We start from the raw sequence: 19,626 nt of genomic DNA, 5'->3' as shown, positions 1-19,626 counted from the left end.
TTGAAATTTCTTTTGTGACTAGTCGAGCATCTATCTATATCTTAAGAAAAAAAAATAATTTATGTAAGTGTAAAACGGTAGGTACTTATCTCTAAGCGAACATTACATTTATATTAACTAGCTTTTCACGCTCAACGATTTCTGTCCGCATGACTCTGTGAAGTGAAATGTGAATATTTTCATTCATTAATGTACGGCCAATACTTAAGTCTAACAAGGAATTTGCAGCGCTTATTTTGGAAAATAATTGGTATTCACCAAAAATTACTTAACTTGATTTAGGGTGAGTTGCACAAGTGACTTTGACATTAACTTTATCATTATATTTTTTAATAAAGTGGCATACGTGGAATTTTTCTGTGCAGGTTAAAGTTTGTAGCGTCAAAATTGATTCATGCAATTAGTGTTGTTAGTGTAAAATGATAGTGATCTAGCATAAATATCATAATTTCTACTGAAATATGATTGTAAAAAAGGTTACCTAGGCGCACTTTCTGTCGTTTCATTGAGTATTATATACCAATATACAAGCGTGACTTCATCAAAAATTCCAAAAACGTACTTTCTAAGTCATTTTGGAAAGTGTAAAATATGTATTTCGATTTTAGTTTGTAGCGGGAGCTAGGTGATTATGCTCGACCGCCACAAAGGGAAGATCTTCCCGCCAGGCTAGGTGTTGCGCCTGGGGAACCGCACGGCTCCAACGGTGTCATGTCGGAGGTTGTATTTATGCTTCCAATCTAAAACGCACTGTCTGCGCGGTCTAGGCTTGTTAGCTGTCTATAGTGAGTCGAGCGTCGTGCCATCTGTCCGTAGTGTCCTGGATCACTTGTGTGGCTTGTTATTCGTTGCGTTTGGTCGGCTTTTTACATCTGCGCCGTTGTGCATGTGGCGAGAAGTTAATACTAGCCACGCCCACGGAATTTCGAAATAAAAAGTACCCGTGTTATTCCAGATTATATTCTACCCGTGTACCAAATTAAATACCGTCCATAGAAGATTTTGCGTGAAAGAGTAACAAATATGCAAACATTCTCACAAGCGTTCGCATTTCGATTAGTAGGACATTTAAGCATTATTTAAAATGACGTCAGGACTTGCAATTTACTTACTTACATGAAATAGTGAATAAACGGTCACTGAAGTTGCTTAACTCGACGTCCGCACTGAGCGGTGAAACGCTATACGACGCGATGCAAAAATATTCGCGTACGAAAGATTACGGCGACAACACAGGTCAAACGAACATACATACAAAAATTCGATGTCCCATGTTCGCATTTATAGCTTAGTTAGGACATCAGGTGTGCCACATTACTCCAGCGATGACACCGTAATAACGTATGTGGCGTTATTAAATAATAATCAAAAAATAATTATTTATTAACCTTTCGCCTGGGAAACATGGACACATGTTATAAAGTTACAAAATACTGTAATTTAAAACTAAGGTATAATTTACCTGTCATAATTGGATTATGATAGACTTACAAAAATGTTTGATGAACGGCATCACTTTTGGTTGTTGATGACATCATTACCTGGAATGATTAAATACAAATTTTATTAACATGTAACAAATTATAGTAACATTTTAGTAACCGGTGGCGCGTTGGAAGGTTATTATTATTTATAATTATTTTTTCCAACGATTAGATTTTTGTAAGTTTTCCAATTTATATTAGAGAAAAATTAAATGTTTACCTAAACATTTTATTAACATGTAATAATATAACACATACATTTTGAAATTATTGACTTGTTTCTTTATTGTCATACAAAAGGGTTTGGTCACTTAGTGTCTATGACACCTTCGTAAGGTTTACTACAAGTGGGATTATTTATTTATGTACCTATAACACAGTCAACATAAAACTCACATATCACAGGTCCTACTTATTTCTATAGAAATTTATTCCAGTAGGAAAGAAAAATGAATTATTAATGAATATTTAATGAATGATGACACCGTTTGATAAAGTGTTTGTATTGGAGAAGCCAACTAAATACACGTACCAACAGAAAATAAGTCAAGCTCAATAGAATTTATTTTATGAAGGACTAGCTGCGCCCCGGGGCTTCGCTCCCGTGGGAATTTCGAGATAAAAAGTAGTCTATATGTTGTTCCAGGTTATATTCTACCTGTGTACCAAATTTCATAACAATCGGTCCTGTAATTAATGTATTAATCGGTTCTGTAATGTATTGCGTGAAAGAGTAACATACAAACATATATGTACACAAATCCTCGCAAACTTTCGCATTTATAATATTAGTAAGATTGGATTTTCCTAGTGTGAGAGGTTTCTGTCAAAATTATTTATCGATTCAATTAAGAATTGTTTTTACTGCATTACTATATTAAACAATTTATTTTATATGTACAAGCCCCACGGAGCAGATGGAATTCGATCATTGATTTTTTGTTTGAAATTAATTGGCATCATATACTTAATATATTATTAACTATACTAGCTGTCACAGCAGCTTCTTGCCTTTCTTATACCGGCTTATATTATAGCGAAACAGTTCGCAGAATTTTGGCGGATTCAGTATATATTGACTGCCTGAATTTGGCAATGATGTGTAGCCGGCATAAGGATAACAATTACTTTAAATACCATTCACTCCCGAGAGAGATATTTTCCAGATAGATTCCTACACACGATGAAACGGAGTTGTCACGCGCAAAGTCGCGCAACACCTGTTTTGTGTATAAAAATCTAAGGTTTTTAATAAGTAGAAACTAACGCGTTAAACAAGTTATCGTGTACATTGCATAAGTCTAGATTTTCAATTTTAATTCCACACGCAGCATCAGGTAGACGACAGTGTAATTTGCCACATTTCTTATGGGAAACTCTGACAAGCATTCCTTGAGAGTCGAACAGTCAGTGAACAACCTACCCTTTTCATTGCAAAATCGCCTCTATTGGCTTTTCATAAAGGTTCACAATATCTGTTCAGTTGACTGGTGTTCCTGATAGACGTTGCGAATTAATTTAGCTATGACATTTATTTCTAAATACGATATTTACCTCAAAAATACCTACGCTTTCATATAATAATTACAACGTTACTAAACGACTGGACCTTGGTTGTCCACAAGAAAAAAGAAAAATTAATATATTATAGCAGCAATATATTATAGCATTATAAGTAGATTATCGTAACTACAGTTTCAGTAGTACAATACAATACTATCATTTACTTTTAAAAATGTATTTACCTAATTAACAAATAGAGTACAAATGTTAATCTTGCAAAAGACACTAGGCCGGTGGCGCGACGATTAAAATTGGAATAATTTTGAAAAATTATTTTCTTATAAAATTTATACAACAGCAGCGACACTTTGATTGGGCCTACAGTAATTATTTAACATTAAAAAAAATGGAGAAAAATATAGAGTCAATGTATAATACACAATAAATGACGGTTGCGAGTCTCATGAGCTATGATGATCCCCTTGATCATCATAGCTCATGAGACTCGCAATACTGTGGGAGCCGCAAACAAAGTGCGCATGCGCTGCGCAATCGCCTAATTGGTGATTCACCTGCGCAGACTGAGCGGCGTAATGCGGGAAATTAGAGCACTGCTAATACTATTGCGAATACTGTGGGAATAGTTAAAGTTATTTAATACAACAAAACAAATATACGACTGTAAGTAAGTAAAAGAATAATGACAACAATCGATTAAATACCTAAATTATTATTTGGTCGATTGACATAAGGAATTGTTAAATTAATGTCTTTTTTAACTTTTTTTTTTACTTCAAAATACTATAACCGTTAACATGTGGACGGAAAAGTGCTGGACGCCGTCAAAACTTATATGCGTGCCATACCAACGGTCTAACAAGGTATATAGGATACTAACTGCGCCCCGGGGCCTCTCTCCCGTAGCAATTTCGGAATAAAAATTACCCTATGTGTTATTCCAGGTTATATTCTACCCGTGTACCAAGTTTCATTACAATCGGTCCAGTAAATTTTGCGTGAAAGAGTAACAAACACACACATCCTCACAAACTTTTGAATTTTAATTTGAATTAATAGGATAGTGATTCCGTAGACCGCGCGAATTGAAGAATAGAAATAATGAAACGATTCACTATCTCATGTAAACGTTTCTTCCTCAGCTGTTGAAAGTCAAAACTCAGGGTCCACCGACGATCTAAACTAGAGATAATTTTTTCTATTAACAATATGTTTCATTATGATTGTTCTCACAACACATGGGCTTAACGTAAAAGAATGCCAATTTACATTTACAGATGTTCATTTCATACCCAACAAATTGAGTTATTTCATCGAGTAATATGTACCGAACACATATTATATGTTTACAATATCAAATCATTGAAATCGAAAGTTTCCTCCATTACTTGGAATCTGAGTCTTATTTATTAGGCAATAGAAGTCATGAGTAACACACATGTGTATTGAAAGGAAAGTAAAGAATACACGAAGCATTGATACGGCTGTAAGCCGGCGAACACCGCTCTGGTGAGGACGGTCGGTTAAACCGGATCTCTAAAATTGTATGATTTCCAATTTATTTATTCATAATATTTAAGAATCAAAATTCAATACAGTGAAATTGAAATTAGGTAATGATTGATATGATGAGTTGTTTATTTCTATGCTCTGTTTGAAGGGATAGCGCACGATATTGTACTTGTATCTACTTTATCATCAATTACACATATCACAATTTAGCAGTTCTAAAGATGAGGATTGAATATAAATAAACATATTACTATGAAAGAGATGAAATGTAAAAACAACGAAAAAAACAAAGCGATACAAATTAATATTTTTATACGCTTTCATAAAGTTTTGTTTCTGACTAGACCTACTAGTATGCCCAGACACTATATGCCGCTCTTTAATAAATATATTTAAAAAGGACATAATATTTGTGATTCCTTTAAAAGAAACAAAACAAGATCAATTCTATTATTTATTTATTTAGCTAAATAAGTACACGATTACTTTAATAGGATTCATAAATCCTATTAAAGTATTTAATGTCTGATTTGAAAATATAAATTAATGTCTGAAACACAATTTATATTTCAATTAATACCTTCAATTATTAATTGAAATGCCGATCCAGAGGCATACCAAATCACCAAACACTGCAATAATTGAAAATATAATTTCTTACAGTTAAATCGGAATGCAACCTTTGCGATTACACGGTAAACTACTCCAGTATGATTTAATATAATTAGATCGATGTAACTAATAGCAAACTGCTTCCTAATTCTCTTTTAAACTGATTGTTGTTTCTGATGCAGAATGACCATTGATCATATAAGCTGATGTTTTTTAGCAAAATCGTGAGGATATTTTCTTTAACTGCATCGTAAAAAAGCTTTTAAAATAGACAGGCTGTTATCGATGTTGTCATAATTTTTCTTCCTATGCTTTAATTTGAAGAACACTTTTGAAATACTATCAGTAAATTGTTAGATAATTATTAAACATTGATCTTTAGAAGTATGAATTTAATTTTATTTTCTTATCCAATTGCAAATTATTCAAACACGCTGTTGTTCATTTAATCGTATAGCGTTTCATATGCTGGAACTAACATCCTATTTTTATCTACCATTATATGTAAGCAGTAATGTTAGCTTTATCTCTACATCCTGATTGACTATCCAATCCACATTTAATTGTAGATCTTCCCCTTGTTACCCCGATAAACGTATGATGTAGCAAAGAAACTGATAAAATGATACTTCGATAACCAACTTATAAATTTGATTTTAGTCAATTTAAATATCACAAATTAAATATATAAATAGGTATTATACATTTTTATTGATAGTTGCTAAACAACATTCGGTCTTAGAGACTAGACACTACATTAGCAACGACCTTGACAGGATACATAATGTAAACACCAAGATATAGTTGAACCTGTGTTAGCAAACACGGCAACCTGCCACGGCAAGGTGTCGAGTGAAAACTAGGCGAGACAGTGACGCACACAGGCGCACGCGCAGCCATTAATTACTGTTGGTGTGTTGCTGACTCTCTTTCTACGCTACACTATGTTTTCATTTCTTATAACGTACTAGGTCTACTAAGTAGTACTTCGCCCGCAGTAACCTATTTTTGACCTCGGATCATTAGCTATATCTATTCTAAATTTCATCAAAATAGGCCCAGAGGTTTAGCCGTGAAAGCATGACAGACAGACAGATTTATATTACTAGTATGAATTGACAATGTTGTCGTAATATTAAAAGTCATTTTTTATCGATCAGTATAAGTAGAGATAATTTATTACGAAAATTATAACAAAGCTTATTTATTATTATGCCCTAAACTTAGTAGTCATGAATTGTATGTAATATGCTGTGTAGATTAATGTGCTGTTGACTGTACTGACATATTAGTACAGTCAACCTATCCAAATCAGTGTAAATATCGATCGACTACTTTCTTACTACTCGTCCGTCAATTGTTTATTTATTATGATTGTAATGACCTCTATGACCTCAAATACTAATAGTGATTTATTCCACTATATACAACCTGATCAGTATTCACAATTCACACTGATGTAATTAGATGACGCGTGTTATGTAATGTATCTGCTCGTGAAATGCGAAAGTTGACATTTCTCTGTGCGCACGCGGCGATTTCTCGATTTTGCAGCTACTTGATAACGCCAAATATTAAGGAAAATACTCTTCATATATAGTCTAGATGCATCCTCCGTGGCGTAGTGATTACCACGCCCGCCCGTCTTCTATCTGGAGAAAGATCTCCAGATAGAAGATGGCGGGCGTGGTGATGAACCTAAGAAGGTTCGATTAGCAGCTACGGTAAATATTTGTACTTTTGATCACAGATAATTGAGTGCGGTTTTGCGTGCTTTGTGCCCGTTACTATCTTCGTGTACTTAGGGCCCGCGATACAATGTATTAATCCGAAGAATTTGTTTATTTTTACAAAAATTGATAACTCAAAATTTAAAACAATTTTTAATTGATAAATATTTATAGAAAATGACAAGGAAAAATGATGCAGTATTGTATAGTTAGTAGATTATGATGACCGATCGTTTATCCAATAAATTGCTATATAATAATCAAACTTAAAAACAGTATAATTTAGTAGCATCACAAAAAGGTCTCAAAAATGAGTTACTGTATCATAACGTTAAAAAATATAAATAAAAAAAACATTACAAAAGTATGTTAAAAGAAAGTAAAGTCGACCATCAAATCAGACCCAAATTCATTTTAAAATCCCCGCCATTGCCACAGCTTTAGGCAGGGTAAATTAATGTATTGACTGTGCATACCAAATAGATTTCACGAATTAATTTCCTCATTAACTCTCTAGATTAAAGAAATAGGAAACAAAACAATGACAAATTTTAAAGCGATATCGCATAACGTGTATAATCGATCATTGCCGGTAATTATGATTATAATTAACATTTCTCGTGTCGGCTTGCCGGTCAATTTGCATAAGCGCGCGCGCTTCTTTCTATCTCCTTGTGTCGGTGTCCAGCCGTTCCAACGCACATTATGTACATTAGAATGGCTGTACTAAACATAGCAAACATTTATTTCAGATTTAAAAGTGTACACATTATATAATTAACGGCTTTACTTCAAAGTTCAAGGTATGAAGTAGTCATAACATAAACATAGGATACAGTAAAATGGAGATAGTAGGTATTGTCTTGTAGAAAAACTGTTATGTCAAAGATAAGTATACCTAAGGGGATAACGCCTTACTGCCCTTACGGGGTAGACATAGCTAAGAATTTCGAAACTTAATGCCACAGCTTAAGGCCTAATTTCAAACAATATCAAAATTTCGAAATAAACTTCCGATTCTGCAGTGTGTATTGAAGACATTCTGGTCTGGTCCCCTAGCTGATTACTATTTTTATTGGCAGAAGATAAACACTCATTAGTGACATAATCTTGAAGTCAAGTGTTGAAATGGTTATTAGGTTGTCAATTTGTCATAACAACTCATCATCGTAATAATATAGAAAAGGCATTGACTTGAAAAACATAGAACATTTGTTTAACTTGACGTTTTCTTTTGCGTTATTCTAACTATAAACATTATTAACAAAAAAAAAAAACTTTTGTCAAAATTTAAATACAACAATGAGGAAACAACAATAAATGAGGGAACCTGCCCACACAAATGCTTCATTATCGTTAAATAACTGCAGAATACTAAACATAATATCTCCATGATTAACCATTATTATTATCTCTATGATTAACATAAATGGTATTAGATAACATATCTAAGGAGAGTCATACGAACAATATACAAGAAAGTCGACCATCTGCCGTGAGAGAATAATGCGAATAAATAGATTGCATTTTATGGAATTTGAAAATGGAATATTTTGACAGCTTCCAAACTTTTTCGTTTTTTCGAGACGTTACGAGTATTTATAAAGTTTTTTTTTATTTCATTGATTAATAAAAGTATACAAAATAGAATATAGTTACAAAGTTGTTTGGCCAGCTAAGAGGACAGAATCCTAATTTATTTTTTCACTGTATAGATAGTCTGTAACCATAATATTCATAAAATGTAGCTAAAGTAAGTATCGCTGTTTTTTTTTAATATGTATATATAGATGTTAAACTGATTCGCCTATATAACTTCGTTCTAATTGACACAGAAGCGTTTATATCAATTAAACTTTAATAACTGAATATAACTTTCCTAATTTAAATAATTGATGTAAATGACTGGCATTATTTCATTATAAGCTAAACATATTAGCAACTCATACATTCTGTGGCAGAAAAATTAAATTATGTCTGAACGCTCTTAAAAACATTATTTTAACAATACGACTTAAATTATTTAAAATACTCACATTGTTATCTAAAGAATCATTTTTTTGTCTATCTGTCTATGTTTGCGTATTACGCAAAAACTACTACTGGAGGGAATTTGAAGCTGTTCTCACAGTTGTACGTACAGGAGACGGTCTATATCAAAATCCGGTATTGGTTTCATCGCGATATGTTGCTTACAAAATAAAATAAGGAGCGGACGCACATAATAAACGCGGGCGAAGCCGCGGGCAAAAGCTAGTATGCTAACCAAGAATCATAAAATGAGACATCGCAAATCACTAGTTGACCTTGTAATTGACTACATTCTTGGTGATGATTTTCAGGATTGATCTCACTTTGAACTGCGACCTTTCGAAAATCTTATACAAATGTTATAAATCTGTGGATTTTGTTAATTTACTGAATAAATGATATTTGGATTTTATTAATAAATTATTTAAAATTTATAAATATTTTTTCTGTTGCTGTTATATAATATTCAAGCTATTTTTATCTTAAATCTATTGAGTGGACATACAGAGATCTCTATTATTTATTTATAAAAACAAAATTCTCATTTAGAAATTTTCCTGATATTATCTAAAAAATCCTAGCTAATGTTATAAATGCGAAAGTAAGTTTGTTTGTTTATTACCTCTTAACGCTATATCTACTCAATCAATCGTCTTGAAATTTTGTACACATGTTGTTTGAAGTGTACTTTCTTGGCATTATTAGGCAAAATTTACTAGTCAAAAGCTAGTTATGTATATGTTAAAGATTATATTACAGCTAAACATATTATCATTAGAAATTCCTCACAATCATCTGAAATCTGTGAAAATTTCAAAATAACATTTCTGTGCCTTCTCGAATTGTCAAAAATGGCACAACACTGATTATAATAATTTATTCTAACTTTATTATCCTTCAAATCCAGTTATCGCTTTTGGGACCGGATAGAAAACGGATATTTTCAGTTTTAGATTATTGTAGTTAAATACACGTTGAAAGTAAAACTACTTAATTTGTTAATGATTAGAATGACACAAAAGTTATAAAATACCTCGTGAATTTCTCAATTAAAGTCGATTTGTTATACTGATGTAACACTTAAAAATTAACTACTGGTTTTTGCGCATTTCAAAATTTATCAAAATAGCAACGTTATAATTAATGTTATCTTTAATGGATTGACGTTTGCTTAATTGATTTATACTTAAAAATAAATGGTTTTATTCCACTTGTTATACATAAGATTAGTTTAAATCTTCGCGTGCTCCCGGTTGCTTTCGGGGTCGCCACGAAGTCCTAGGTTAACTTAAAAATAAATATAGATTTTAAAAAACGTTATTAAATAAATAAATTTTATTTTGTTTATGTCAACAAAAAAATATTTTAACTAAATAATAATACTGGGAATTTCGAAATACTATGTGTTTTTAAAATATATTTTTTAATAAATAAATTTACAATATATACTTAGTTATATTGCAATAACGAACTTATGGATATTCTCCAGAGATCACAGATGACCTATAGCCTCTGCCCTTCTATGAATATTTATTAAATTTTTTCAACTAACTTTTATTAATAACGATTTACCTGGACCATAAATGTGAAAGTTTATTACTGATTTATGTATATTTACTCATTCAAAACTTAATTAACAAATTAAATAATCTCCCGCAAATACCACAGAAATTAAGCCTCGGCAAAATTAGCGATATTATGCTGTAGTTTAATGATGTTCCCGGGAGCTTCCGAGAATTAACGTAAAATCAGAACGAGAACAGTGAATTTCTCGGCGACACATCACTAGACACTACTAACACATACATATTATGGTCCATTGTCAAAGTCAACTTTATGGAAATGGCATAAAATAAAAAATAAAATATCACCACTTGTTCCACTTTTGAAATTCCATGTCATTCTGACTGAACGCATTTCAAAATTTCGTCATAGAATAGGGATCTTTTGTGCAGTTATAAACGTGCAGACAGACTCGGAATCAGCAATTCTAGTGTTTGTGAAATGCCTGAACCTTGACCAACATCGCCTGCCTGATGTTGTAGCACTGGTTAATTTACTAATGTGAATACTGCGTAGGTTTGCGAATATTTAATGGCGTATCTGCGTGTTGCCACCATAATATTTGAAATCTGACAATACTATGTTTATAACGGCTCTGCGGATTGAGAAATTTCTTATACCTCAAACTTGGATACCGTTAATAATGTATTTTTGTTTTATTGCTGTATAAAATCCACACTATATTATAAAGAGATAAGATTTGAATTTTTGTTTGTAATGAAATGAAAAACTATGAGGGCGATTTTAATGAAATTTGGAACAGAGACGAGACCTTCAAGAGTAACTTTTATTTATATTTTTATACTATTTTTATAGTGATTTTACCCGAGCAAAACCAGGGTGAGCCGCTAGTAATTTAATTAAAACAACATTTAATTATAAAATATTTTTATGTCGTAAACAAATATTTTGATCAATATGATGACGTTATAAAATGTTCTGTGTGCATTTTCTATAAGTTATATAACATCAAATTAATGTAATAAATGTTAATTACACACAAGACAAATTTCACTGACTTGCCGTACGTATTAATTTCTTTGGCCCCACAATAAAGTCGTGACTAGGTTGAATCTAGTGCGTGTCAATCAATAATATGGAGCGTACAAATCATAGAAAACAGCTGCTTGCAAACTCACGTAATGTATTAGAAAAACTCACGTAATTTATTATTATATTTATATTATTACATGGTAAAGTGTTAGACATTAATATTTCAATTCCATTTTTTTTTTCAATACTTTGGCTCCTGTTTAAGTGAAACGCCGTTCCACGAGAAAAAATAAGTTTTGGAAGGAAATGGCTTAAGACTTGCGTATTTTTAATGTACATGCGCATAACACGTCATAATCACAGATATAAAAACATTTAAGAACGTTTTTGTCAGTGGAGTTCTTTCTGATATCGTCGTTTTGATAACCCTCCTATAGGTACTTTTTCTCATAGAACGTTACCATTAGTTAATCAGACAGTTTAGTGGTCTATAGGCTTCGGCATGATGTTGTCATCGAACGGAAGACAAACAAATAAATCAATGGACAAATCACGCAGAACGTGTAAAGCAAAGCAAGTTGTATTGTATGGGCCACACCTTGTACTACACAGTTACTGCAATTTAGATATTTGAGTTTGAGTTTGAGTTTATTACTAAGTTTGGAATTTTTTCAGCTCGTGAACAATTCTTGGGTATAGGTATGACATTTGTGTATAAGTGTAATACATAGACAGACATACCTGTATGTTCTCACTATATTTTATATTGTTGACATAGATTATCGTGAGAATCCCTCGTTACTTGGTAACAAATCAAGCGACGATGATGAAGATTAAATCTCTTTGCGAATGTACGTTGATCTAGTTTGATAATATCAAAAACTAAAATGAAAATAAAAGCTTGTATCAAAATTAAATCTATAAAAAAATATTTAAAAATCGATAAAAGTTTTTTTTTTTTCAGTTTTTCGTATCTCCATGGGTTGATTATATCCACGACCAAATACTTATGACTATAAAAGAAACTGAATGCCATTTAAATGGAAGTACTCAAATGAGAAGTAAAATATATCATAATTTTGGGACAAAGTACCCCGATATTTATTCATTAGATATTGATTGAGAGTTTAAATTGATTTAAAACGTGTTGTTTGTTAATTACATATTCGACTGAATATGGCAGACAGGTTTGTTAGCTATGTTGGTATTAAAGGACATCCTGTTATTATGAAGCAATCGTCAACTGACCTGGGTTAACCTCTTACCATCGTTTTAACCGCGAGATTGCAGTCTTGGAACTACTGGACTTCCTTATACGGCAATACTGATGAAGCGATCAAGTCGAGACACTTAAAAATCTGATAAAATTGCGGACGAGTACTCACTCACTTTTCAGAACTGATTTTTTTCACTTTTACTTTTCTTGTTTGCTTGTTCAGTAATATTTATATATATATATATATATATATGTGATTAAAAATATAATTAAAAATATATTTTATACTGTGCCATGGTTATAACAATAACAATTTAAATTTTTACAGAAATTTAATAATAATTCGAGCTACAAAAGCCAAAGTAAACTTGACAACCGTTATATAATCCTATCATAAAGATTTCAGAAAAATACCAACAAAAGATATTTGTAGGATTGAAGTATGTGGAACGAATGCAGTTTTCGACATAGTTACCGAACTTGCGGATGATATACGAAGCGTGGAAACGCGCTATAACGTGTGACAGTCTAAAATGTTGAGAAAAATTACTGCACGCAAAAGGAAATTCGCCATTTCGTTGATAAATACGCGTTAATGTTACATAAATATAATAATATAGATATGTGTATGTATGCTGCACAAAAAAAATGTGTAATATTTGCTGCAGATTTTCGATGTTTATTAAAATATTTACATCAGTAAAACTACATTCGTTTTGGGGAAAAAATGTAACGTACTAAAATATAAATTGCACACGTCATAAAAATGATAATGATCCCGATGAAGTAATATGTGCAAACTGTAATAATAATAAAAAAAAATCTAATGTCATAGCTTTTATAACGCTTGTAAATCCACGTGAAATTTATTATTACGATCATATTTGTATATAATTCTCTAGTATTATGTAAGCTTAAATTATACAATTACTTTATATGCATTATACACAGACGCCTTTCTAGATTTTACTGAACTTCAGGATTAAATAGATCACTATGAAAATGTTAAAGACAAATTATATTTAATGATAAAAGTGTTCAATTATAAACTATGAACCTAACATTAGACCTTGTATTTACTAATTCTATTGTCTGATAACATTGACTTTTTTATACATAAAAGTAGAGTAGAAGTGTCTCTCTGTAGGTTATTTGTCACTAGACAAACAAACGAATAGGTCCGAGTACTAACTCGGACCTATTCGATTTGAAAGATAACATGATACAGCAAAACCAACACCAACGTATTATTGCACATAGCTCAAATTAATTTTATTAATAAAAAAGGTGCTACATACTCTAAACCAGACGTTGTTTTGTCACTAGTGCAGTATTATACTATATTTGACATTGACCAGAACTAGACAAAAGGGTTAAAGTTAGAGTTAGGGTCGCCACAAACACTTTAGCTTATAAATAAATATGATGGGTTAATCTATAAGATTACCAGAACAACATAACCGAGGTAAGGATAATAACATTACATTAAGTATATTAGCATTATACCAAAATATATAATTACTCTTTTAAAATAACAATTTACTCAGTTTAGTATAAAATTATTTCCAGTCAAGTATGGCTAAAAGTTGTCAAGATTATCGTATATTTTATCATGAATTTCCATTAATTGAATTATAAAATGCAGTTCGTGTGTATTGACACATAAAACTACGTTGTTAGCGATGATAACATTATCTATATTTAGTTTGTGGTTTGGTGTGTTCCATTAATACTAACAAAACAAATAGATATTTTCTTTTTGTTTTCCATACTGTTTACTTTTGCTACGCCGTTTTCGTTTCTTATAAACGATAAATATAATTTGAGTTCAAATCATCTTCACAAATATGCTCTTTGAAAAATTCACTATTCAGAATATGAACTTCTTCAATCGTACTCGAGTTGCACTAATCAACTTTAACGTTGAATTTAATTCAAATTTTCAAATTCAAATTCAAAATTTCACCAAATATTGATGTCAAAAAATTACTTAAACTAAGTCTACTGCCGACTTCCAAAGCGCAGGTGTTTGCGCGAGGATTGTACTACTGTACATACCTCAACATAGGAGAGTATAGAATAAGAATAGAAGTTAACTTGACTAAACGTCGGCGGCGCGCAGAAAAATGTATGTACTCAAGTAGACATATACTTATGTCTACTTGAGTTTACTCGAGTTTACTTGAGTAAACTACTACTCTCTACTTCTACTCGAGTTTACTTGAGTAAACTACTACTCTCTACTTCTACTTGAGTTTACTTGAGTAAACTCAAGTAGACATATACTTATGTCTACTTGAGTTTCACAGTACATCAAGAATCAGATACCAGGTGCATTGTACGTCGGGCCAACTTTGTAGATTGTTCTTAGCATTATCTCGCCAAGTCTCTCGATCTAGCGTAAATAATTTCGCTGTTACGGTTACATTGTCTTAGATAATACTTATTATATCACAGGCCTTGGAATAGACACAAATTCTAATTTGACTCCGCGCATATCTATTTTAAACTGTACTATTTGTACTTTACAATGATATTCAAATTAATTCATAATTAATTTGCTTCATTGTAGGATTTATTTTGGTTACAATTTACAGTATATAATATTTTTTGTAGCGTGTGAGTCCTACGTGCATTGCACCCAATATTTTTGATACCTATTCATCATCAATGAAATAAATCTTTACGTATTTAAGAAGCATGTTTAACTAAGTTGTTTAAATTTAGGGTTATTCTAGATGGAAATAACAAAATGTGACCATCCGTTCCGTATTAATAGCTTTATTTACCCACCACATGAGGAAAACGCGTTAATTTTCACCGCTTAGGTTACGCGCTAGCGGCTGCGCACGCGCATTCGTTCAAAACAAAGCGGGGATTGCGAAAAAATCGACTAATTGCGCTTGCAATAGCGTTCGTGAATTTAAATGCTACCAGTTTCGTTACCTTCAGTCTCTATCGGTTTATGCTGGCCTGGTATTTCATAAGTATTTGTTACATTATCTTCTCAAAGTTTAACGCAACAAATTCTCCATTATTGTTCTAGTAATTTTTATTTAAGATATGATTTTTTTCTTTTCTATAGACTCAGGTTAAGGCAAAATTTTTAAGATTTATAATAACTAAATTGTTAATTACTTCCTGTGACGCAGGGTTGTCGTGGAAATATCGAAACAAAAAGTACCCTATGTCAAACAAGAATAATGTAGCTACCAAATAACATTAAAGTATCTCTATACACTTTACCAGCAGTTCCTCTTTATATTATTTGTTTACAATATATAACATAATACGCTCAAAAGGTAAATGTACATTTATCTCTTCATTCAATAATCATCATAATTTTAATAATATTAATTATTTATTCAATACGATGATTAACCAATAAAAAAAAATACAACCGTTTCTGGACTGCGGAAAACTCTGGTTTCTCTTTGTTCGATAATCGCTTACACATTTTAAAATATAGTTTATATTTGCTTTGTTTTTATTTAAGTTTCAAAATGTTATATTAGTATACGTATCCTGTAATTTTAAAAGAAGTTTATTGAGATCTTGGAATGTGTAATTGCGAAAATTTGACATGATAAAACATCTTAACCTGAACGTCAGCGTGAACGGTCATGAAGTTCATCATGTACAAGCCAAGTCACGCATAAGTATTGTCACAACCTTAAGATCATAGTGTTTCTCAAGAAATCTTCATCTTGTGACTTTTTGCCGCTGTTTCCCATACAGAGTTGTAAATAAGCGACCGAAAGCGAAAGTCCTCGTCAAAAGTAATTCATTGCGAACGTAAATGCCCATTGTACTTCTTAAATTTTCGCCAATTCCACTAATTTCTTTTTGTAAACCGTTAAATGATATTTCATTTTAGGATAATTGAGTACTTATTTATAACTTCCGTCTCGAATACGAAGTCAAATTAAAAATATATGTAGAATTTACAATATATTTTTAGAATATTCTTTATTAAAAAACGCCCATTAAAGTGTTACAAATCATGCAATTAAAATTAATTTTAACTCAAATAGTATTACAAATTTCTCAGAAATTTCTCGATATTTATAAAAAATGGTAAATACAAAGCAAAGAAAAATTGAACCTAAAAGAATATTAAGTAAAAATGTCCAAAAAAAACAATTTTGATCGACTGATGTTATGAGTTAATAACATTCTCCTTTTTTAGAAGTCGGTTGAAAAGAAATGCAAAGACGGACGTTTATTTAAATAACAAATGAGCCAATCACTCTGTATTGAGGGAAAGTTACGACATTATTTACTTTTTTATTTTGTTTTTTTATTTTTCATTTCATGATAGACAATATAAACAGTAGAAAATAACGAATACTGAGAAGAATATTTTTTATTAGATTGTCTTTTACCTATATAAGACATATTGTTATACATATGCTTAAAAGCAGTGGGTGGAAAATAGCAGATTCCAAGATTACATTATTGAATCATACCATAAGCATCAAGTTAAACTAATTTAAATAAAGCCTTGCATCGCACAATTATTTAAATATTGACATTGAATATTACCGAGAATTTATATAATGTCGAAATATAGGAATACTAGCGTTTGTTCGCAGCATCGCCTGCGCAGATATTTTTCATGGAAACGGGCGCTTTTAATGGGGATAAAGGGTGTCCTATGTCCTCCATATATCTCAGTATAAGTGCTTATATAAAATTTCGAGAATACTGATTAAATTCAGCTTGAAGAGGTATCAAACAAATATACTCGGTCACTTTAGTATGCGGTATTAAAATCAACGTATGTTATTAGAGTTTGAGTAAACAAAAATGTGCTCAGTAATGGCGTCAATAGAGTTGCGTAAAAGAAAGCGTTTAGCGCTTGTTGCTTTAATTAGTTTATTAGTTAACGTTATTGGCATTGCGTTATTTGGATGTTCGGAAATTTTGACACTTGTTTTTTTCTGTAACAGATTGTAAGATTTGTTACTATAATATTGATTTATTGGTAATTTCTTGTTCGATTTTTTTAAAGCGCAGTTTAACTTTTGTATGTTAAATATGTGAAGAATGTTGGTACACTGTAGTTTGCATAAGAAATAAGTTTATGAAAGTTTACGAAAAATAAATTTATGATCTTATCGAGATAAGAAATTGTTCATTTTCTTTAAAACTCTTACAAATTTTCATAAAACTTTCTAATATGTATCTATACCAAAATATTTTTCATACATAACATGTGCCTATAATTTTTTTGCCACTATTTCAGCAGCATTAAACATCATACGAATCACAAAACCATTTTTTCGGAAAATAAAAAAATTACAGCTGAAAATTATAAAATTACCTGTTAGAACTAGAGCGATAATAGTGCAGAGGAACCTCATTGCGTCACTCACGGTGTATAATCACACACAACAAACACTACACGACGTCACCACCTCATGTTCCACAGTCGAGACGCGCGACAGTCGGACGCGCGTGCGCGGAGTGACGCCTGCGCAGACCACTCGCTACACGAAGACCGTGGTGGGGCGAAGGCCTAAGGGTACGGAAGAGAAATGTCAGGGATTTGGTGCAAGGGAGTTTTGGTACAAGGATTTTGCTGCAGGATTTTGCATCTCCTATACTCTAAGTGGTTTGTAACTTTTTGGCGCATTCCTTCTTCCTTTGGGTCGATGGATAAAATAATTTTCAATCCAACACAATAATTTTGTTATGTCTAATGGCAATAAGAGACAAAGTTACCCGATCTATGATGTGGAGAAGGAAAAGTACAAGAATGCATTCCTGGCTTCGGCGATCTATGGCTGAAGGAACATCCGAGGGCGATCAGATGAAAGAGTGGAGATCGCATGTTCCGCAAGGATTCCATTTTTATATTTTGAACGTCCCCAACTCCGAAATATTATATTGGATTTGATACATACACTGGGGTACATGTGAAATAGATTTTAATTAATTAACGGATTAACAGATTAGAAAAATTAATACGGATCTTCATAAAAAATAATCAAAGAAGAAAATAAAAAAATTAAGAGTGTTGTGTGTTCTATTTTTAAACCTGAAATTTATCTTAACAAAAAAAAACAGACAAATAAAATTTAGTAGTTCAAAATCCTCTTATCAATATGGTATAAAGTTGTAAAGTCAAAGTTAAAATATTATAACATCAATGATTATAAAGTCCGTCATTATAAGTCATTGCAAAGTGTATGGTAATGTACTTGAAAAGGTTGTGTTGATTGTTCCACTGAAATTGCTGATAAACACCGGTAAACTTTTCCGAAGAATGAGGAACTTTTACACAAATTACTTTTATTGGTTTTGCGAAAGGGCGCCGAATTTCCAAGTTATTAAAATTGAGAAGAAACTGCAATTTGTTTCGACCTTTTCGTATGTAAATTATTGTTACTCAACATTTTAATTTAACAAAGTTAATAGTGTATAAAAATTAATTCCGCAGACGGAGACGGAAAAAGAGCCTTAGAGCTTAAAGCGAGATAGTTTGGTTTCAGAATTTTTAATTAGAACAGGAACGAAATTCCAATTTACAATGGAATTTCTAATTAGAAATTCCATTGTAAATTGGAATAATTTTATAATTATAAACTACGAAAAAAATATAACGTTATAGCCCCGAATGCAACCGGGAATACGCGAGGATGTTTGAATGTGATATCATATAGGTACATAGAATGGCTGTTGATGATGATATGGACAATGGGGCAAGCAAAACTTAATATTATAATTATGTACAAACAAATACACGACGATTTCAGGGCAATAAATATTAAGACGAAAAATAAGGCGAAACTGGAAATGGAACAAAATGACGAGGAATCATTAATCCGACATCCTAGTTGGGCAATGAACGCAGCACGACACAAATTGATGCGACACAACGCTGTGTGTGAAAAGCAACAAGTAATGTATGTACTTAAATATTGACTCGGCGCGCCCCGCTGCCTTGCTGCGTTTGTCG

General features: G+C 31.8%; 1 protein-coding gene across 7 annotated transcripts in view; it reads right to left on the bottom strand.

Annotated features, from left to right (window-relative positions):
* The window catches only part of Cda5 (Chitin deacetylase-like 5), a 107,114-nt gene extending 88,957 nt beyond the window's left edge, over positions 1–18,157 (bottom strand). For 3 of the 7 annotated variants that reach the window (XM_053762912.1, XM_053762938.1, XM_053762929.1), the window contains exon 1: positions 17,989–18,156. In XM_053762912.1, coding sequence (XP_053618887.1) covers positions 17,989–18,028 — 40 coding nt within the window. In that variant the 5' untranslated portion in view covers positions 18,029–18,156. Of the gene's footprint in view, positions 1–17,988 lie in introns of all 7 variants that reach the window. The other 4 variants (XM_053762949.1, XM_053762959.2, XM_053762921.1 and 1 more) reach the window with 3 other exon arrangements.
* Between the last annotated feature and the right edge of the window lie 1,469 nt (positions 18,158–19,626).

Source organism: Plodia interpunctella, chromosome 2, assembly GCF_027563975.2.
Source record: "Plodia interpunctella isolate USDA-ARS_2022_Savannah chromosome 2, ilPloInte3.2, whole genome shotgun sequence".
Taxonomy (NCBI): Eukaryota; Metazoa; Arthropoda; class Insecta; order Lepidoptera; family Pyralidae; genus Plodia; species Plodia interpunctella.
This window is presented reverse-complemented; position numbering and strand designations above follow the sequence as displayed.